The 23,438-nt window shown below is 38.4% G+C and overlaps 1 protein-coding gene across 1 annotated transcript; it reads right to left on the reverse strand.

Annotated features, from left to right (window-relative positions):
* On the reverse strand, positions 1,410-22,769 carry LOC8057643. The gene is made up of 33 exons (XM_021453397.1): positions 22,317-22,769; positions 20,765-20,991; positions 20,548-20,621; positions 20,281-20,337; positions 19,851-20,197; positions 19,312-19,380; positions 19,125-19,213; positions 16,830-18,956; positions 16,157-16,234; positions 15,950-16,061; positions 15,653-15,703; positions 15,497-15,543; positions 15,082-15,370; positions 10,835-10,927; positions 9,463-9,531; positions 9,217-9,294; positions 8,514-8,648; positions 8,312-8,419; positions 7,864-7,992; positions 7,188-7,303; positions 6,970-7,087; positions 6,144-6,249; positions 5,880-6,019; positions 5,616-5,786; positions 5,428-5,538; positions 4,907-5,018; positions 4,210-4,532; positions 4,010-4,100; positions 3,261-3,356; positions 3,118-3,188; positions 2,553-2,665; positions 2,037-2,130; positions 1,410-1,951 (listed from the first exon to the last, which is right to left on the reverse strand). The coding sequence occupies exons 1-32, from the start codon at positions 22,632-22,634 to the stop codon at positions 2,061-2,063; spliced, it is 6,135 nt and encodes a 2,044-aa protein (XP_021309072.1). The 5' UTR covers positions 22,635-22,769; the 3' UTR covers positions 1,410-1,951; positions 2,037-2,060.

Genomic DNA, 23,438 nt, shown 5'->3' on the forward strand with positions numbered 1-23,438 from the left:
GCCCATACGGCAGCGGCCCGCCTGTCAGATCGACGTGGTGCCGTGCGGCGAGAGGAGGTCGGTCGGCTTTGCTGGGTGCACGGTGGCCGGTGGGCCTAAAAAGCAGACGAGCCGATGGCATCCCGTGTAATTTGCGAGCGAACGCGGGGGCGGAGATAGAGTGGTACTGGGGTCCATGTTTGACCCCTCCACATGACGCGACCGCGACAGCCAATAGGAAGGTACGGGGACCACGTTGATCCGACGTGGCAATAACTTGGACCGGCCGGCCCATCCGAATGTGACTAGGGTATTTTCAGTGCTAGATTTATTCTACTTCTTTTCTAGGTATCGTTTTTGTTAAGGTGACATCTTATCTTATTAAATGTGAATTAAACTTTTATTGGAGTTCGGGGGAGAGTTGTTAAACAAGACGCGAGCTAGTGCTTCACGTTAACTAAACTAGCTTAGTGGCAAATTTCGACTTCTTCTGATTCTGATGACTTGATTTGATAATGATGGGTGCCCGCATGCACGTAATACTGAGATTACCATATCATTCTTTGTCTTGACTCTTGCGTCGATGAACCTATTTTTTTCGCAGCGGCAGGCGTGCAAGTTGAGAGACACAAGTTGACGAGGGTTTTGTTTGGTCCAAAGGAAACCAGAATATATGTAATGATGGTTGATGAGGTCTAATCCGCGGGCTGGCCTCGCCGCGCCGACATGCCAACCGGCAGAAGGTAGTGGGCAAGGCCTTCTTTAGTTTCAATTTTTTTTTATTTTGAGTACGGTAACATTTTCGTTTTTATTTGATAATTATTGTCTAACTATAGACTAACTAAACTCAAAACATTCATCTCGTGATTACTGTGTAATTAGGTTTTATTTTTGTTTATATTTAATGTTTCATGCATGTGATGTGACGAAAAATCTTAAAAAGTTTTTGGTTGAACTAAACAAGGCCTAAGTGGCCCGGGCGTGCGTTGCTGAACCTAGAAGTAGAGGGGCATTTAGCTGCATGCGGATCGGTATCGCTCAAGTATTGCTAGGGGGCTAGCTAGAGCCTTCCGGATAGGACCGGCAAGCAAGCACCACATGGTCCCGTCCCCTACTCCCTGAGTGGTATACAACACACAACAGCTTGGGGAAACCGAGGCCGCGTGATGCCAACCATCATCTTCTCATTGTTTGTTTCCAGGCTGCGAGCTGCTGTGGTTTTCGAACACTCCATTCCGTACAAGAATATGAGTCATCATTTACAAAAGACATAATATATCATTAGACAGCTCTAACAACCAAATTTTACATCAAAGAGTGGAAACCATTCTGTTTTTTGAAAGCAACTTTTTATAGCAAATTCGATTTTCTTGCGACCAAAACCATTAATTTTCCGAACGTCCAATCACTCAAATTTGACATCATATATGTCCACACAAAGGCCATCTCCAGTGGTCTCATTCATTGATTATTCATCATACGTCAAAAAGGGGATATTCCTAACCTTAACATACGCAGGACGTACAAAAGGCAATACACCTTACCTAAGCCTAAGAAAATAGACAAAATATATATAGCAAATAAAAAGTAAGTGTTATACAATAACACAGTTTCTACACCACGTCCACAAACTGGAATGACCTAACTGCGGCACGCAGACAATACTGCACATGTACATATGTTATTTTCACTTATTGCAAAATGTCACCTATCTACAATCTGTACAAGGGAATGAATCCACACAGCTTTGCACACGCGTATGAATCATTATACCACCCCAAACCACAACATAATTCCAGTATTTATTGACATCTCAAGTAATAGTTTCAGCACCGGCCCACCTGCTTGTCTATCCAGGTGTGTCTACACTCTATAATCGCAACAAGGCCTCGCGATTTCACTAATTCAAACATAGGCTGCTTGTAGCTTGGATGATATCATTCTTCCAACTAAAACATTTTTCCTGGAAAAGCTAAAACAAAAGGTGTAATTGTGTTTAGCTCACTTTAGCAAACTGATTCCTCTGGATGCCTTAATTTTTATGTGAATACAAGTACCTCAGCAACTCCAGCGATAGTAAATCAGCTCTGGGCACACTCGAAACCTTCAGAAAACTCATGCATCCGGAATCGTTCCAAAAATTCAAAAGGCCTGCATATAATATGTAGTCTTCTCCAAATCAGAACTAAAAGATAATACAAACACACTGTGCTTAGTCAACGTCATTACATTAGAGTATTAGACACAAGTCATGGCAGGGTGAGTAACATCAGCCACGGAGAGAAGCACATGTGTTTATATAATTCAATTTAGCTATTCTTTCTCCTTTTACAATCAAATTGAATTGTTGCAAAATTCATGAAAACCACGAAAATTGAGTAAGCCAAAAGCAAACATACAAGGTGTATGTGGTAATGCACAACCAAAAAAAATCTACTGCTGACCTAATTTCAAAGATTTCTGAGACCGGAAGAAAATGGCGGAATTGTGTCAAATATTACTTTCGATAATTTGATTGAAGAACAGCAATCACAGTAAGGTATCAAGTGTGTAGTAAAGCTTGGATGTCTTACAGTACAATTTGACGGTTCCGACATAACTTCCGCTGATTATTCTCTATGGCACTTAATACATCAAGTTCTGGTCCAGCAACCATAGATGTAGCATTTGCATCAGGTGTCCATAGCTAATAACAAAATAAAAACAGAGTGAGCCATTAAGTGCATCAGTAGAACCTGTTTCAGAGAAAAAGAATATGTGGATCTATTTTAGAGAAAATATACTCCTCGATTCGAAATTATAAGACGTTTTGGCTTTAGATACATAGCTTTTGTTATGCACTTTGATATACACTATGTGTAGAGACATAATAAAACAATGCAGCTAGAAAAGCTTCCTAAAAAAATATAGCTAGAAAAGCCAAAACGCCTTATAATTTTGGAATCGATGGAGTACCACTGAACAATGACATGTCACAACCACTCGCTCATTGCAAGGCTGAGATGAAGGACCAGGGCCAACATGTCACATGTCAGTGATACAGTTGTTGCATATATGAACATAGAAGTCCTTTTATGGAATGCGGGAAACAGCACTGTATTGTATAATCAATTGCATCTAGAAATATAGATTATATACCTTTATCGTGTTATCGATTCCGCTTGTTGCAACAGCACAATCGAAGGGATGAGACTGTATGCAGTTCACGACTATGGAAAATGTAAAACACATGAGAAGCAGTATTAAAAAGGTATCAGAAAAGGAAGTTGAAATATAATTACCAGCTCCATCCCCTGCAAGCATTTTAATAAGCCTTCCTGTTCTCTTCTCCCATATGAACCATCTACCATCATCACTTCCACTGGCAATGAACTCCCCTGTTGTAAGAGGAATAAAGCACAAGAGTCAAGAACCACGTGGACAAGCTCACCTTAACCAACAAATCTTCAATCCAATAGGTTGTTTCACAGGAAGATTGGCCATTTCAATGTGTCCACACGGCAAGGACATTTACTATTTTTATTGACCCGAGCTATGTTTATTTCATGAATTTCATAAGGCAGAGCCAATAGAGGCACTTATGCACAGTAAGTTTTAGGTAAGTCCAGACTCCAGATTTTGCAATACAATCCATCTTTATATTACCTTCAAAACAACAGTATTTAACTAAAGGCTACTTCCTCCGTCCCAAAATAAGTGCTCATCTTGCACTTCGAGGAGTCAATCAAACTTAGACTAAATATATACAAAAAAAAGTATTAATGTTCATGGTACCAAATAGATATCATTAGATTAATCACATCATATATTTTCATAGTAAACCTATTTCGAAATACAAATGTTGATACTACTTTCTACAAATCTAGTTAAAATTATGATTAATTGACTCCTCGAAGTACGAGATGAGCGCTTATTTTGGGACAGAGAGTACAACACAGAACAATTCTCTCTTAGTCTTACACGAATGGTTTCTGCTATTATAAAATCCATAGATGAAAAAATACAACAATGCAACAAAAAATAGCCTAACCTTGCTCGCCAAGAAAGCTGGCTTGTTTTATATCTGTCCCTACATTGCAGTGTGCAACATATCTTTGTTTCATATCAATGGCAACATCTGACTGCATTGCACAAGTTGTGAATTTCCATGCAACAGGCCAACAGCATTAAATGCATGCACATTATTAGGTATAGAAAGAAAAAGGTAAGAATAAAGGAAACAAAGAATACCTGAAAAGCAGAATCATCGGTTTGAGCAGACTCAATTAACCCATTCTCATCAGTGTGTTCATTGGTTTGATCCTCTCTTTGATGAAATCGGAAACTTAAACTACCCCGGAAAACACCTTGATCATTCTCTCGGCTTTCATCACCAGATACCGATGTCTCATAGTCCAATTCCATTTCATCATCATAATCTGAATCTTCTCGTCCCTCCTGTGAGGAACCACCAACATCGGGTCTAAATAATATATCACTCAATGAGCGTAATTTTCCATTAGTATCAGCTTTGGAGTTCCCATTTTGATCTGTTCTGTTCTTCTCAAGCTCAGCTGCTTGCACAAAAGAAATCCATTAAAATAAACAAGAGCAACACATGTTTAAAATTTCAATTCATCAACTTCAACACCGAAGGCATGAAAGTAGAAAGAAGAATAACGGACAGATGGGGGGGGAAAAAAGCAAATGCATGTTCACAAGAAGTAAATTATATGTTCATCTGTTTATCAGTGAACAACCTAAATATGTTCATGGAAACAGCTACCATATAAGGAAGATTAATAAGCACAGTTCATTAGACACAAGAAAAGCATCTTCTTGGCCATTTAGAATACACATAATCTCCAAAATAATCAGAACATATGCTAAAGCCACAAAGCATTACAGCAAAATAAAAAGTTTACGCTGTTATTGTGCATGTACTCACCTGAAGCAACACGTTGCTTGAAATCATCCACCTGCTCACTCAATTGACAATGAGGTGGAAGAAGACTATTTGCCACCTCTGCATACTCAGATGCCTCCTTCAGTCTTCCTAACTACACAAGGCATGGCAGCTATTTATGAGATGGAAGGTTATTGTCATCCTATTTCGTAATCGTAAGCTCATTTAAACGAGGATTTGAATTCCATTAGCAAGTTCCAAAGTCAACAATTTTAAAACCAACTATATTCAATACAGGACTAACAAAACCAAAAGAAGATGACATAATTAAACAAAAAAGGACAGCTTATTGGGATAATTGAGGCCCCTCAAGTAAGAGATTGTTTATGATCATATTTTCCTTAAAAATTTATCAAACCCTTCATGCTAGTGTGAAACTTAATATTCTAAAAGAACATACTCAAGGCAGACTTGACCAATTCCGTATAGATACAAAAGTACCAGACTATTTGACAGTAAATCCATATGTTGTTCTGAGTTCTAACTGATTTACTGATGCTTACCTGCAATAGTGCCTCAGCCATATGTAAGTGTGCTTGATATGATGTGGCATCAATCTTCCGCGCTCTATTGCAATCTCGAATCGCCATGTAAACATCATTTTTCCACTTCCTCTGTAGATCAAAATTCTATGATCCCTACTTTGAATGTGGAACAGAGCTCTCACAAATGATAAAGAAAGCAGACAAACCTTTAGGTACAATGCTGCTCGAGTACACAAAAATTCATGCCTCATGTCATCATCAATATCAGGTTTCATTGATTCAAGAACTTCACTGCATGCTTCAATCCCACGCATTAAGTTCTTGCTTGTCTCCAGAGATCTTGCTGCGACTTGCATAAATTTCTTGCACATATCTACCTGAAACGGGTGCCAAGAAAGGCACAGGGGTTCAATATGTGTCGCAGACCAAGATACGGATATGGTAAAACATGGTGATGTCATTTTTCTCACCCTAGACAAATTTCTTGAAGTTGTATTTACTGAAGGCTTCTTTTCTTTTGCATGTTCTTTTGTTGGTACTTTGTGGAAAGGGGGTACAAATAATTGTTCCCGTACATAGTCTGCTGTGTATCTAACTGAACTCATATTATCTGCACGGATAACATTATAAACATATCAGCATTGTACATGTCATTGAATTGAAACAGTGGCACATGGACTAGAAGTGTCTAATAGACACAACAAAAAAGCACAAAGTGAGTTATTTTATAATACCTGGGTCAACATCGAACAGATAAACATGTTCACCACTGTAACTTAAAAGAACCTCCTTCCCATTTGGGCTGAATGCAACATGTGTAAGGTGCAAATATGTCTTCTTCTGATAACAAATCAGTGGCAGAAATTCAACGAGAAGAACACAACTATAGTTCAAGGCAAACTCATTGAAGTGGAGTACTGTGAACAAGCATAAAAGCACTAGACCTAGTATTTTCTACTCCCTCAGTTCCAAATCATAAGTAGTTCTGGTTTTTCTAAGTACAACACTTTTGCTATGTATCCAAATATACACTGTCTAGATACATAGCAACAGGTATGTACCTAGAAAAGCCAAAACAACTTATAATTTGGAATGGAGTATAAAATAAGACAGTTAAGACTCATTGCCATTATGGCATGAAGTTGAGACCCAGTTGCCAAAATACCATCCAAAGTTATGAGTTATGTCACCAAAATAACATCATTTTGTCTATGGCCAGTGGGTCCAGGCGTCCAGCAGATGTTTTGGCAGTGTCACAACTTTGGATTGTATTTTGGCAATCATCAAAGTAGTTCAATGGTATGGAGGCATTTTTACCATAATAAGAACAGAACTATCGAAACTGATCACACCATTCTACAAATGCTCTCTGGCTCAAGGGAGGAATCAGAAAAAATAAGTACCTTTACCATGTTTCCCTCTCACATGATAACTTTTGTAGCACATACATATAGGATTTACAATTATTGACTTCATACAAGCAAAGCTACAATGATTGCCGACTTCATCATAAGCAACTGAAACAACACAGCATAACATCAAATGCAAGAATGAACTCACACTGTCAGCAAGATGCAATGGGCAGAACATTTTAACGCATGTCGGTGGCTTCCTTTTGGTTTGACATGAGCTCAATGGTGGAAGCATTCTCCTATCGTACAGCCTAGCAAATGCATCGCTGCATGAACATCATGTAGCAGAGAAGTGCTAGTCATTAGTCAGGTATAAAACAGAAAGGGCTCGTTATGTAGTGACTGTTGATGACAAGAAGTGGTTACCTCCCACCAACAAGGATTTGATGGGGACAAACAGAGCTAATGTCACAAGACTTCAGTGCCAAAGGATGTTTGGGTAGATCAGCTAAAGACTTCTTTGCTCCACATCGTAGATCAAGCTGCCAAAAATGTGTAGTGCAGAAAATAAAATCAAAACCACGTCCATAACTAGATGTCTAGATCAGCTAATATTAGTAGCAAGCATTTATCTTCATTCTTCAAGCAGACTTATCCATGCAATTCAAATAGAATCCAGGAGAAAAAATGGACTACTGGTATAAATCAATTAATAAGCAGGTGCATGAGAAGCACAGAATACTGAACACAAAGCTACAAGTGATTTTTTTCAACAAATGAAGCATTATGAGTTCACTTTTTCTTAGATTTATAGATTCCAAGGCAGAAAATGATGTCCAGATCCAGATACCTCCAAAAGTTCTGAAAAACTGAAGTAAATTACAAACATAGCATTTCAAATATATATAAAAAAACAAAATACCCCCAAAGTATAATTTGGATTGCCATTATTATATTTCGAAATATCTAAAACAAAGGAAAAGTTATTGACAGAAATTGAACAGCATAAGCTGGACAGACTAAAATGCAATGCTCCACATCAAGAATGCAGTGAAGCAACCACAAGTAGAACACAGCAAGGTAAGAAGTACAGAATGCTCACAAGCACATTACGGCATTCCTGGTTAGCAGATCCTGCACGAGGACAGGAACTACACTCCCGAAAATCATGCTGTCTTAGAGTACCATCCTCGCTTGCACTCCACACTACATTAGGATTGCCAACTTCAACCTACATGTGGCAACAAACAAAAGTATTACAATGCAGAGGCTCAAAAAAGTAGAAAATATAAGCGCATGGGTGAGCAGAACACATCTCAAATGATAACACAGAAAATGCAACACATCAATGTCTACACATGCAGATACGGAGAACAAATTTAGAGCGGAGCAATATGTCAGGATGTCAGCTGTTCTAAAGAAAAACTTGCAAGTTTTCCAAAAAGCAGTTCATCCAGGACTTCTTTCAGAATTGTCAAAATTAAATGAAAATTTTGTCATGCTCTAGAATTTCAAATACGAAACAATGCCCCATCAGCATGCTAACTTACAGCTAGTTTCTTGACCCTTCTCGAGTGACACTGGTAAACCGCTGTTGGTTCCATAGAAATTTCTCTAGGCCTTCTTCCACTTAATCGAGACATATTGAAAACACGAACCTGTAAAGAAATTAGTAATTGAGTTGAAGAAAGACCCAAGATAACAGGGAATACAAAACTATAAAAAAAAGAAAGAGGTAGGAGGTAGGTGTACCTCTGCATCTCCTGCTCCAGAGACTACTACTTCGTCACATGTTTCTGGGACAAACTTTGTGCAAAAGATATTTGCAGAATGGCCAGTGTCAATATCATGCACCAGCTCTCGGTTATTATAATTCCAGATGTTAATCTGCAGAACAAGTAGTCACCAATACTTAACCATTTGTCAAGAATCTTTTCCTAGTTCAAGGTCATGCCATAAAATATTAAAGCAAGTCACATAGGAAAAAACTAAGGGCTACTGAAGCTACATCTCTTTTCATAAGAAGATGGTCACGTTCCTAAAAAAATTCTTTTTATTCCTTTGGTCCACAGCTTAAAATCCAGATACCCAAATGAAAACCAAGATAACTTCTTATGTTTGTAAAAGCATACACACACTACCATGCCACCTTTCAAAGACAAGATCCACAATACAATTAACCACAATGGTCTGTCCTGTAACATATACAAGAAAAGACTACCATGCACTACCTATATCAATAGATACTATCATTTAACCTTATGACTTAGTCCTTCTGTAAGGGAAAACACCAAGGCATATAAATGCAAAAGACAAAAGAAGTTCATAAACCACTCAAAGCCACTTCCAGAGTTCCAGGTACTATAATTCAGATAGAGAAGTGAGAATCCAAATAAATAAAAAAGATCGTGAAAAACAATCATGTTAGCTAACCAATCTAGGCTTAGAAACTTACTCTAGTGTCATCTGATCCTGATACAAGAAGCGAACCACTTGAGTTCCACGCGATAGCATTCACACAACCTGCATGACCCTGTTCAATACCACAAAAGAAAGAAGTACATCATAAAAAGTAAGCAAGAGCAAGTAGCTTCAGCTTTTTACTCAACAGAACACATAAAGTCCAGCACGCCAACATGAGATTCATTCATATATATTAATGCGCATGGTAAGACAATGAATGAAAATGTTAGTTAGATACCTCCATCTCCTTTTCCAAAGCAAGCTTTTGCACTAGAGAAGAATGGAACTGTACTTTTTTCTTAATGTCCTGCAAACGAGAATATATTAGTTGCACTTGCATTATGCTTTGGCTTAAACCATAACTAAGGCATGCAAAATTACAGAATGCAAGAGCAAAGCAGTATAAAAGATACAATTAAGTGTCCTGATAATTCAAGATATGCTCCCTCTGTTCCAAATTATAAGTCGGTCTAGCTTTTCTAGATACATAGTAAAAGGTATGTATCTAGACATAGTGTATATCTAGATACATAGCAAAAGTTATGTATCTAGAAAAACCAAAACGAATTATAATTTGGAATGGAGGGAGTAATATATAACCAAGTAATGCTGCCAGGAAAGCAGTTGCCGACCGATATAAAATTAAATTTAAATAAAAGAAAACCCTTAGTCGTGAATGTTTCAGTTGATGGTGATGCTGGACCAGACCTCTTTGCCTGATAACTAATAAGTAAAGAAGAATGTGAATAGTTGGGGGGATTGTAAATAGACAAACTGGGCTTCCTTTTCATTGCTCTCTTTCTAACACAGATGACATGCTTCAGGTGGTGGATCAATTTGTTCATAGGCTTATATGATGTTTGTTGCCTTCTTTTATAAATTCTAAATATAGTTTCCTAAAGAAATAAATAATTATTGATGCCCATGTATTTATGACTGGTCCATAAGTCACCATACATATGTAAGTTGAGAGGAAAAGAACTACTGCGCAGAGCATGCCACATATTAGGTTGTAAGGACCAGTATGCACACACTGCACACAGAACATATGGTATTTTTTTGTAAGAAAAACATCACTCAATTAATCCATTGCTCCATGTATATATAATTATGTACAAAAGGCCATATCATTTCACAATTACCTAAAGATCTCACAGCCGCCGAGAATTGATCAATCTATGTTCTTTTGTATTATTTTCAGGTTTGCACCGCATAAAGAGCAACAATTCTAAAGTCAACTTGATGCTGCTGCATTTCAGAAATGGCCCGAATATGAATTCCTAAAGACAGATAAGGTATATAGCAAACCGCTATTCTAATCCAACTACTGGTATCCGTATCAGGCTGCCACATCGAAAGCACTGAAACAGCAGCTGGTTCCTCCATGTCCACAAACCCTTGTGAGTTTCAACCTAATCAAAAGCACCGATCCGGAAATGGAACCCAACACCCACTAACTCATCCAAAACCGCCCCGCCAATCACTCATGCCCCATCGATTCGCCGACACGAACCCTGACGAATCGGCCAATTCGATCCCAAAGCAAAGCACAAATGCCGCCTAAAGCGCTAGGAGAAATCTCAAGGGTTTGCTGCTCTGAGGGGCCTTACGGGGGAGCCGTGGAGGCTGCGAGCGTCCAGGAGATCGGTGACGCTGCCGTCCGAGAAGGGCCACCTCAGCTTCTCCGCCTCGTCCATCTCCAGCTAACCCTCGCCGCCTCTCCCTCTCCCGCGTCGCCAGCAGCCAGTTTCCGCGCGATCGCCGCGGGCCGAGTGGGGGGATGCTTCTGGACACTCTGCGCCCTTCGGGGCTCGAGGGTAGGGGAGGAAGGGTTGATGAGGTCTGGGTTCCAGGAACAGGAAGGCTGGGAAGGGTTCCAGAGACAGAGAGAGGGCGCCCCCGGGTCTGAAGTGGGGGAGTGGGGCCAGCCGGCCAGACACGCGTGCAGCCACCGCTGAACGAGGCGTGGCCTGCCAGGTGGGGCCTACCACCGCCTTTCCCTTTTTCCCCTTTTTATATGCCCTTGGATTAAGATGGTTTTAGGTCTTTGGATCTCTTGGATTAGTATTGGCTAATAAAGTTTAATTTTAAATGATTAGACACTAATTAATGAGCTAAAGTTTAGTCAAAATCTTAACTAATTGTTAGTAATTTACTACTCCATCCGTCCTAATATATAAGACGTAACTACTTTTTAGTCATGTCTCATAATACAAAACGTGCTCTTTCATAGACATTAATGCAGTAGTACTAGTGCTGAGAGAGAGAATTAAATGTGTTTTTGGTCTTTGAGGGAGTAGTCTATAAAACCTAACTATAAGAGACTAACAACTAGTCTATTTCTATAGAACCTAATAATTAGTTCAGGATCCAACTATCAGGGAGTTAACAAGTTCTAGTATGTAGAACCCAACTATTAATTTAGAATCTAAATATGTATGGACTAGCTATTAGTTGACTAATTTTTAATCATGATTATAATTAGTCCTAGTCCATCTCAAGAGGACCTTAGAAGCGAACTTAGAATCATGGGTGTCCAATAAAAGACTAATCATGTGAGGCAATAGGCTGCAAAAATTTGCTGCTCGTAGATTTGAGTGAGGAAGTTCTTAAAAAAAGAAAAGGCATTTCTAAACTAAGTTCTAGACTATTTAGAATGCATGAATTTCGTGAGAATCATGCAGAAATTGGACAAATTGGGGGATCTCAAATATGCCCTTATCGTGTGCTCGCTTTTGCAGCAGCCTAGGCCTTGTTTTTTTTTTTGCAAAAATGGATACCGTAGTATTTTCGTTTGTATTTGATAAATATTGTCCAATCATGGACTAACTAAACTCAAAAAATCTATCTCGCAAATTACAGATAAACTGTATAATTAGTTATTTCTTTTATCTATATTAAATGCTTCATACATGTGTCGCAAAATTTAATGCAACGTTTTTTGAACTAAACTAGGCCCTAGCTAGCGAGCAAACTACTGCAGTAGCTTTGAAATTGGACTGAAACGGCATCTAGTACAATTGATGACTTAATGTAGTTTGGCTTTTTAGAATCTTGAGTGTATTTTGCAATTACATGTTTGGACTTCTAGGCATCATTTGGGTTTAGGCAACCGCCAATCTTCATGTCCTGTGAGAATTTAAATGAAACGGGATGCCAAAAAACTTTCTTGGACTTTTTTTTTAAGTGATAGAAACGTCAAATTCCAAGACAACCATTAATGATTATGTTGCTGTTTTTATCCTAAATTCCTAAAATGGATATAATAGATCTACCTTTAATCAAATTATTATCTATTTATAAAAAGTAATACTACTCTCTCTATCTTAAATTATAGGACGTTTTAATTTTCTACATACATAGTTTTTGTTATACACTTAGCTTATACTATGTCTAGAAAATCCAAAGTATCTCAGAATTTGGAACAAATAGAGTAACATTTATGACATAAAATATATATAAAAAATATTTTACAGTAAATCTGATCTCACTAATTTCATACCATAGATATTGATATATTTGTTTATATAAAGTTGATTAAATTCATAATGGTTCAATTTGGTGCTACGCTAGATCTATATTGCTTTTAGAATGGCGGAAGTATGTCAATCCCACAGAAACACAACAACCACATGTTTGTTTCGCTGAATTTTAGTTTATGTTTGATGCTGAAAAAACTATTCACTAACTTATTGTGAGAGAAGAATAATGTACAATCCCTAATAAATTGTGCTGATAAATTCAAGTTATGTTAGAAATTCCCTAGTCTTCAATTTGATCTTCAAAATTTGTATTCTCTATCTTGGCATCTCACTTGCCAAAAGGAGAACGGGTGTGCTAGCCATCTGCCTCGCGAAGGTCTTTCCTGCACGTGTCCTCTCCTTGCCATTGCCCTCGTTAGAACAAAGGATATTCTATGCATTGCTAAGAATAGCACATGATTTGGAATAAAATTATACTACTTATATTTACTTATATAAACTGATAAATATCATAATTCATATTAGTGGATATGATATAGCATAGAGTTTCATAACAGCCTTTGTATAGGATAGCCAGTGAGAACGGCATACTATATATGACAAGCGAAAGTTTAGTAATAGCAAACTTGCTATTTTAGCAAACCAGATAGCACACCTGCTTAATTTTTGCTTTGGAAATATAGAAATAGCCTAGATAATATGGATAACATATCTGTTGGAGTTGCTCTAATATGGACAACTAAATATACATGTAAGTATGATGTAACTTGCTGACTTTCTAGCTTGAATAAAGATATAAATACATGTGTTATGTGTTGTCATAGTCACATCCAGATAGATATTAACATGGACAGTTTGTATGACGATGTTAACGTAAATTGAAAATATATAAGATATCTAGAACTAGATGTTAGATTAAGTACTATGTTACTGGTGCATCACCAACGTCTTCGTCGCCAGGTTCCGCACAGCATGAGGGGAAGACATTCCTTATTCAGTTCCAGCCATGCGTACTTTTTCTCTTGGCGATCCAAAATATGAAACTAGAGATCTTAACAAGGAAGTTTTAATTTTAAGTAAATGTTATAGGTTAAATGTGATCCGTTCTGCTAGGATTGCATTATATCTGTTTGTGGTTTGTAATTTCAGTTTCTTCCCAAAAGCTATATTTAACTTTTTTAGCCCCAAACGGTTTTCAAAAACATGAACAAAAATCATCTAAAATCCAGATTCAAAAAGAAGTGTCTTATCATGTGATTTCGCATCATAAGTGTTATGGTGAAAACAGAAGTTCTTTCACAAAGCATATATCAAAGAAAAAATTCTAAATTTGAAAATAAAATCGGAAGCATGATGCACATGTATACGCTCCATAACTTGCTTAGAATTATCATGAACAAAAATCATCTAAAATCCAGATTCAAAAAGAAGTGTCTTATCATGTGATAACCCATCATAAGTGTTTTGGTGAAAACAAAAGTTCTTTCACAAAGCATATACCAAAAAAAATCTAAATTTGAAAATAAAATCGGAAGCATGATGCACATGTATACGCTCCATAACTTGCTTAGAATTATTTGGGTTGTTACAATTATGCATTTGCCTATACTTTTGCATGTACATATATAAGGCCTTGTTTAGTTCGCAAAAATTTTCAAAATTCTCCGTCATATCAAATCTTTGGTTGCATACATGGAGCATTAAATATAGACGAAAATAAAAACTAATTGCACAGTTTTATCTGTAATTTGTGAGATGAATCTTTTGAGCCTAGTTACTATTTATCAAATAAAAACGAAAATGCTACAGTAACTAAAAATCAAAATTTTTGCGAACTAAACAAGGCCTAAGTATTTGTAAAGAACGAAGGCTGATTCCCCATGAAAATTTCAAAGAATAGAGATCATCTTTATATGTAAAAAGTTAAGAAAGGACTGTGTACCTATTTTGAGGATCTAAATAGTTCTAGAGAGCCAGTTTAAAGATCCAAATTTCCATATGGTCTGGAATTGTTCATCAGGATTGGTCGAATATACTGCAGAGCATATTTCAGAAACTGAACTGCAACATTAAGGAATTGATGTATGCGATAAAAAATGTAAGAGTTTTCTCTCCCTCCTTCAAAACTTCTTCTCTATCGGCACTACAGACTTCTTCTCTATCGGCACTACAGATATGTACACAGTTAGCAATTTGCTTCAGTTTGGATCACACTAATACAAAGTGATGTACAATGACAGGAGAGGAGAGATCTCGCCCTTCACAGGGGGTTAACAAAAAAATACAAAACATCTACAAAGAGAACCACCCGGTCACAGCGCCAAACTAGCTGCAAAACTGCTGATTTAAGGCCTCCTCGCTTCCTCAGACATCACTTCCTCCCCGAGTGATGAATCAGGGCTGTCTCCCCCATGCATTGCATCGGAGGTGTCCAGCAACGTCATTGATATTTGAACTGTCCTTGCCTCCACTTCACCGTGATGACTATCAAATTCAGCATGGTGATCCTGAGAATCACGGTGTCTCTCAGGTTTCCTGTGATATGCGCCTTTGACTGAATCTTTCCAAGCCAAGCAAACTTCTACAAAGGCAAAGCATAATGCTGATGCCCAGACGTTATCAGCCTTGACAAGTGACAGCCTCTGAATCGCAATTGCAAATGACCTACATAATTGCCACAGATCAATAACGCAGTTCAACATCGGACCTCAGTTGACTGTTGTTCTGTAGTGCTTCAGGGAAATTATCAGTTAGAACTTAACTCACATGTCATGAGTGTAAAGCAGCTACTCATTTGAATAGGCCTCTGTAAAATCTTTAATTCTTTGCTTAATAATCTGGGGTAACAAAAACAGGAAATTAGAAAGCAGATAACTAGAATGGTAGCCGAAGTAGAATTTGGTATAATCAGTTGCATAGTAAACTATTACTCATGATATCACACACCTGCAGTTCCTCGTGAAGTAAAATGAAGACCTTCTTCATCAATTTATGCCTCTGCAGGAGATAACATTCACAATCACACTTTAGAGCTTCAGTTACTAATCAAGAGTTAAATAAATAGCAGAGTTGTTTAATAGCATCCCTTAATAACCCCAATAGCAGAGTTGTTTAATAGTTATTTGTTGGATAAGGATGCATGTAGATAGAAAACTTTTAAGACAAGAACACAGAATGAGGACCACTTGGTCCCCCCTTCAGGATTCATGTTAAGTATATTGGCAGGGAAGGCAGAAAACATACTGCTCCTGATTCACGATACATGTCTCTGAGTCTTTCCACAGTGTTATAATACTGTTCCTTGTCTCTTTCTTTCGCAACATTGAGATCATCCTGAACCTTTAAAAATTCCGACCTGCATTTTAAAAAGGAAAGCAGTTCCAGGAGATTGTTATGTTATGGACTAATGGAAAGAAAAATGAAGTGCAGAAAGATCTTCAAACCACATACTTAGTTTTGTCTATCTGACTGTTCAAGTAAGAATAAACCCCATACTTCTCATTGTATTCCTGCACATAATCTTTGTATCTGGAAAAGAATATAATCAATGGGTTGTATGCATAAAAACAAGTTATTTTGTTTAAAAAACAACAAAAGTTATTTGGAAATAGAAAACTGACAGCTAAGAGCTTCAACAATTTGCATTTAAAGAATAATTAAATTATACAGACACCTTACTGAAATGTAGGAATGATCATACTAACTATAATATTTTAGACAACACAGGCAAATTAAAGTGCCTATTGAAAATACCTCAAGCATTGGGACCAAGTGTAAACAGTTTTAAGAGTAAGAGGGGAGGTCAGAGGCATTATAAATTATAAATTTATATATTGCTGGTCCAGGCCTGCTGATATAATTCAATCATTCTCAGAAGGTAAGCTGGACTGCGAGGGAACCCAAGAGAAAACAGAAGCATATTCTAGTCTGATAAATACCACACAACTTACTAATTTCAAGATCTGTAGGAATATCCAAGATCATATCAAATAGTTCGAGAGCAGGATAAGTCAGTCTATCAGCACAGTTTATAGCAACAAAAGTAGAGGAAAAGTCAAAATGCACTAAACAAAATATTTCAAGGAGATATAAAACTGACATTGTGGAGGATATTGGAACTTACTGTGAGTAATCTTTTATTGGACCTTTAAGTTCGGGTGCATCTTTATCATACTTGGAGAAAAATAAATTATCATCATCTGAAGAACTGTCCCTTCTCTTCCTACCTGCCTCTGTCTCAATCAAAGAGTTATTCCTACTCCTTTCCTCATTATCTGATGGGGATATTGATTTCTGCATTCGAGACACCATGACATTATTAGTACCATTCTGTGGAAGCCTTGAGGTTGATTTCTTCTTCTGCATATCAGCATATTCTAGCATTCCACCGTGTGCAATCCTAGTTTCCCTTTTGCTTGTTTTTTCTCCTGATCTATCTGGATATATTACGTTCTCAGAATCTGAATTATCAATCCTTGGCAAATGCTGGTTGTCTGGAAAATTTTCTCTTTGCTGAGGCCTATTATCATCAAACTCATACCCTGCTGCCTTCCTGGGAAACCCTTCCTGCTGTATATGGCCTCCAATTCCATATTCTTGAGGTGAAGGTTTCCTCTTATCATGAAAGACAGTTGCAGGAGCCTTCCTGTCATTCATACTGGGGTAGGAGTTATTTACACTAGTTAATTTAGCATCAAGCGACTTGGAGGAACTATTTCTCTCAAATTGCTTCCTTATCCTTCCATCATCATTTTCCAAAGAAGTCTCACGAAGTTCACCCAACTCAAGATCAGAGAGCTCTCTCTGGAGCTTTTTTTTACCATAAGGTGATCTCTCAACATTATCTCTTTGTGAATTTGATGGCTCACCATTACTTTCGTTAGATTCAGGAAAAGCAGTTATCTCATCAGGCACAACAATTTCTCTGGAAACTTTGGTTAAATTCATGGAATTTACATTGACATTAACGTCCTTCGAGCGCTTAAGCATTTTATCATCAATAAGAGGATTCCCATGTCTACTCCTTTTTCTTGTGGAAGAATCATCAGAGCCATCAAAATTGGCATGGTGATCTACACCATGTGAATAACCTGGCCCAAAGTCACCATCCATACCATGCCATGGTTTCTGCATCTTATCTGATTTTTTCTTCGAACTTGATTTCACAGTATTTTCTTTTGTTTTCTCAGAGTGCATTGTTGGGACAGGTAAATTTGGGCTCTGATCTATCCTCTGTAAATTTCCAGGAGCCGAAGGTCTTCCTTTCATGCCAGGACTGCTATCCCGTGAAGCATCGCGGCTAACATTCCCTGTCTCCTTGTTCAACCTATCACTGGTATGTTTTTCAGGGGGTAAACTTCTTTTGTGCTCTGATAAAGAACCTATTGGCGATGCTATGTCAGCTTTGACCTTTTTGGCACTCTCAGGCTTTGCTGTGGAGTTCTCACTACCAGAAGACCTTTTCAATTTGGGTTTGGCAATACTCACTGGGCCGAGTTTTGATTCATCCTTTGATGTTGATTTTCTCTTGTTGCCATGCTGCGGTCTCAATTGACCAGCTTCCCCCTTGGGTGAATTTTCACTGGCTGTTCTCATGGAGTCATCAAAAAGGTTGTCCAGAAAAGACATTTCATTATACTTGTTATCGCCTCCTATAGAATCTATTCTGGTGCTTGTCATGTTCTTGCTTCCCGGCATTTCAGATGGCTTGTTCAGGTTGCCAGCACTAAAGCCCTCTGCTGCTGCATCATCATTGCCAGTATTAAAATTATTCAGATCAATATGGGGTGATGTACTCCTGTAGTCAAGATTTGTTCCAATGTCAATTTGTTCATCATCAACATCAAGTCTTGTCAAATCTCTTGGTGATGAAGACAAATTAAGGTCATCTACTACTTTTGTATGTGCTGTATTTCCTTTGTCATCATCACTTGTAATATCAACAATTGCATCAGATCCTTCCTTACTGCTTGATGAGGCATCACTGTCACTATCACTGCTGCTCCCGCTACCAGTTTCTGCAGCACTTCTGCTTTGGCTCCCACTATCACTTCCACTGTCACTGCTGTCACTATCGCTATCGCTATCACTTCCACTGTCACTGGAAGTTCCAGCCTTACCTTCACTGTCATTACTGAGTTTTCCATCTGTTGCAGCAAGTGGGGAGCCCACAATGTCAATCCTCTCACATATATCAGGATCATCAATCTTTAGGCTTGGAGCAGATTCCTCAATGTTCTCACTGATGGATCTGCTAGACACAGCAATAGATGTCTGTTAAAGCGTTATGGTAGAATTACAGATACATATAGGGATATAATTGTCTAAAGCTGCAGAAGGAACATAATGAAAACCATGTTCTGCGAGATCCAAGAGAGGGGGGAGAGAGAGAGAGAGGAAAAGGACCAAACGATAATACCTTACTCCTTCAGATGGATGCCTTTTAGAGCTTTCTACCTCCAACCCTGGTTTGAGAACATACCTCTCAGGTCCTTGGTAATTTGCAATCTGAAAGAACATCCAAATGTCAAGTGAGTTTATTCCTTATTCCTTAAAATTTTCCTAATTGGGAAAGGACGTGGTAAAAAAAATGTTTTATTACTCACATTCTTGACGACGCTCTCTATTTTCTTTGTTGCATTTGGAAATGCATCTGCAGCAGCTTTCTCCAAGGCCTGCATATGATTCATAACATGTGAGCACAAAATCAGACAAATCTTCGTGGAATACTAAGTGAAATATGCAATTTAAAAATCAGGGGAAAAAATAATGGAATATGACGTCCATAAGCTTCTACAAAGTATGATAAAACGAAAAAAAAAAGTTTTTACTGTACATAACAAACAAAAAACATTTGCCGTGTATGATTGAACAAACAAATGTTACTGTGCACTATGTTCAAAAGGTAAAAGAGAAATAATCAAACCACAAGATCGAGACAATGCCACTTGATGAAAGCACCAAGATACAAATGGGTTTGACAGCCAAAGGAAAAGGCAACAAACTGTGCAGAACTGTAAGTTCCAACACCTTCAACATTAATAAGGTACGAGTCTTTACAAACAAGTGCAGGAAGTTTCTGAGTACTTCTCCCATTTGCACATGAACTTGATTAATATCATGTGCAGGAAGAGAGATTTATTACCTTTAGGCCCATTCCTTTTGGATTTTTTGAGAGCACAGATATCAAGTAGCTTCGTACTTCATTTGTATTATTATCATCCACATTTGCAGCATGAGAACTTGCTCGGCGATTTATACCTTTGTTAGACATCTTACTTGCAGCTGATTTCTCATATTTACTGTTTTCCCCTTTGTTCAAATCATAAGGTGTTATGACTTCATTATTTGCATCTGATCCAACAGGAAACGAAGGATTGCTTGCTCCAGGTTGTTCAGGAGAAGGTGCAGGTGAACTTGAGATATTCCCTTTGGGAATATTGTTAGATAACTTCACCTTGGAAACTGATTTGGTTGGGGTGATAACAGCAGCTGGAGCAGGCGAACAAACGATACACAGAGTTAAACATATAACGAAATAAAACAAAGAAAATATGACCCAGCAGGATTAGAACCTTTATTCTTCTTAAAAAATTCATTCTTCTGCTTCCAGTGCATCCTTCGTGGATTACCTGGAATAATAACATCAGTAAATTGTAATTACAGCCACTAACATTAGCCAATTGAGAATTGGTATTTAGTATTGCACATAGAAAATTCTGACATAGAATAATCATGCAGCAATGTGCATTTCTATTATGAATGCAGAATCCAGGTAGAGATCATAAACTCATAATATAATGTTGAGAAAGGAAACATGAGGCATAGTTGAAAGGAAAGACCTTCTACAGCAGCAGCAGCCATTGACTTGGCCTGACTCTTGACAGATGGATTGGCAGGATCCAGCACGATTGATCTACAGGCGGAAAAGTTGATATATAAGCGGTTGAGAAGAAAACTACAATATCATAAAACAGAAAATTTTGAAACCCTACATATCACGATTATCATAAATCAATAGAAACCAAGAGGATTATAGAACAGGGAAAGCAGACAAACTTTCGAGATTTTGAGAGACGTTCAGCCTCCTCTGAGCGCATTTTCACAAGGTTCTTTGTTGATTCATCCAAAATGCGTTGCACATTCACCTTGCGCCAAGCAGAGCCACACTCCAGAAGCAACCCATTTCCATCCTCTCCACTCTGACGTTCTTCATAAATATCACACAATTCCCCACGTTCAGATGCCCAGGTGAATTTGAATTCTTTACCACTAACATCTATAACCTGACGCAGAAAAAAAAGATTTGAGTACTCCAATTGAAACATTAAATGTACAAGTGCAATCATCATGTTGAAAAAAGTTCTCATGTCAAACAAATCTAGTTTGGATCCAGTAGGGCAATTTTAACTAAGCACTGTAACCTTGAAATTCTTTAAAGCATCCTGCACTCAGCCTCCACAATTCCAGTTTGGGCTGGACATTCAAGACAAAATGAATATGTGTATTCTTTGTTGTTTCAGAAGTACTGACCATACTTGTTGGTGATTCCATATATATAGAGAGAAAAAAAATAGGCAACTCATAAAACACAAGAAAACAATCTGCTACGAGAGAGGGGGGCCTATCCAATCTATGCAGGCCAGATGGGTCTGCTTATACTTCAGATGTTAGAGTATGTATATGTAAGAGGCCTATTGGGCCTAGGCTGGCTATATAGCCCCAATAGGCCTCTTACGTACTCTAACATCGGAGCTGATATTTCAACTCCTGATCCACAGTACAAAGCTAATTGAAATATGACATGATTGTGCTACATTAGGTCTGGATCACCATTAAGGGAAGATTTTCAGCAGCCATCCAAATGTAACAACACAAGAACTAATTGTACAGCTATAAACAATGAAAATGTGGACACGGAACAAGAAAATGAACTGAACCGAAAGAATTATCAAATAAGCAATGTGCTACATATGGAACAAGAAATTTAGCTGAACTGAAAGAATCATCAAATAAGCAATGTGCTTGTTCCAATAAGCCTAAAATAAATAAGAATAGCCAGAAGTCTAAGACCATAACGCATGGGAAAACGCAAGATTCCTGAGGAAAATCACTAAGCAAAGTCCCAACCAAACAATACAAATGTCCAATGAGAATATAATAAACATTCAACTTTGCCCTGACAAATCGAAGTAAGTGCAAAGTAAGCAACAGTGTGCCTTGAATTGGAGCATAAGACACAGCAATGATATGAAGGCTTGAATTGCAAATTACTAAACCAAATGCTGTTTGACCCATCTAAATCATATACACTGAGACAGGAGCAATGCAAGCTCGCGGTACGAATCAAAATACCCCAAGACCATCACACTAGATGAAGAGAACCATCATCGTGCCCTGACAATCCAAACTATCTCGCCAGTACCATGCTTAAATTTGATTGGCGTGAATGCAAATTACAGAACTCACTCAAACCCAGCAAAAGTGCCAGAAGAAGGAAAAACAACTTACCAGGATATTAAAAAGTATCTAAATTTGTTAGGTTAAAACTTAAGAGGGACTCAAAAGGGACAGACAGAGCTGAAAGCCAGAGGGTGAGGGAAAAGCTCACGTTTTCCGACGAGTTGTACATGTTAGGGTTGAACTTGATGCGTGCGCCTCCACCGGCCTCCTCCGCCCGCCGGATCTCGTCGACGAGGTCGGGCGTCAGCCGTATTATAGCCGCGAAGGCGGGCGGCCCGCTGGACTCGAGGCTGAACGCCTCGTCGCGCCCCGCCGGCTGCGTGGCGGCGGCGGCGCGACCGCGGGGAGCCCCGGACATCCCGCCGATAGAGGAGGCGCCGCCCCGGCCGCGGCCGTGGGGAGGCGGCGGGCGCTTTGCCGCGCCGCTGCCGCCGCGCCCACCGCCACGGCCGCCGAGCTTGTACATGGCCCGCGGCGAGCGGCGGCGCCGGCGGGAGGGTTGGTCGTACCGGGGCTCGCTGGGGTAGAGTAGCGAAAACGCCGAAGAAGAGGGCGCAGAAATCGTATGAAAAAAATTTGCCCCCTTTTTTTTTCTTTTTTTGGTTGGGTTTCTGTTCTGTATTTCCTGCCAGACTGTTTTTTTCCCTCCTTACTTCTGAGCTTCTGTACCCTGTTTCTGACCAGGATACAAGTCGAGAGGCATACTTGTATGTATAAAGAAGTTTTATTACCGTCTGAAATCTGAAAAAAGACACGGTAGATAGATCCAAATGTTATAGAGAATGTTTTTCTAAACGCGATAAACGTATATTCACTTACTGTTTATCTACTATTCAAATTAAAGAGAGTATTTAAATAGACTAAACGGCCAATTAGACTGAATAAAAAGTTGATTAAATAAAAATGATGTCCTACTATATAATATTTACACGGTATTTAAATAGACTAAACAAATAATACATATGTTTTGTTGTGAACATATCCAAGTCTTGTAAGTAAAAAATCGATTTGACTCACATGAGAAGAGCATATACAATACATGAAATACAAAAATATGTTGCAAACAGTATTTGTTTGCCAGTATAGGTGACTCCGACAAAAAGCTACACACATGTGCTTAAGAAATCTAGTACATAAAATCCTGAAACAAATTTTTGTACGCGTATCAGAAGAGGGACAAGTATAATGAAACTTAGGCCTTGTTTACTTCCAATTTTTTTTACAAAATAAAAATAGTAGCACTTTCGTTTGTATTTGACAATTATTATTT

The sequence above is a fragment of the Sorghum bicolor genome, chromosome 1 (assembly GCF_000003195.3).
Source record: "Sorghum bicolor cultivar BTx623 chromosome 1, Sorghum_bicolor_NCBIv3, whole genome shotgun sequence".
In the NCBI taxonomy this organism is placed as follows: Eukaryota; Viridiplantae; Streptophyta; class Magnoliopsida; order Poales; family Poaceae; genus Sorghum; species Sorghum bicolor.

Coding starts and splice junctions, on each gene's coding strand:
- LOC8057643 (XM_021453397.1), bottom strand. CDS start 22,634: ATGTACAAGCTCGGCGGCCGTGGCGGTGGGCGCGGCGGCAGCGGCGCG. Junction 18,957..19,124: donor CATCCATCTGAAGGAGTAAG/GTATTATCGTTT, acceptor TGTGTCTAGCAG/ATCCATCAGTGAGAACATTG. Junction 8,420..8,513: donor CTGGAGCAGGAGATGCAGAG/GTACACCTACCT, acceptor ATTTCTTTACAG/GTTCGTGTTTTCAATATGTC.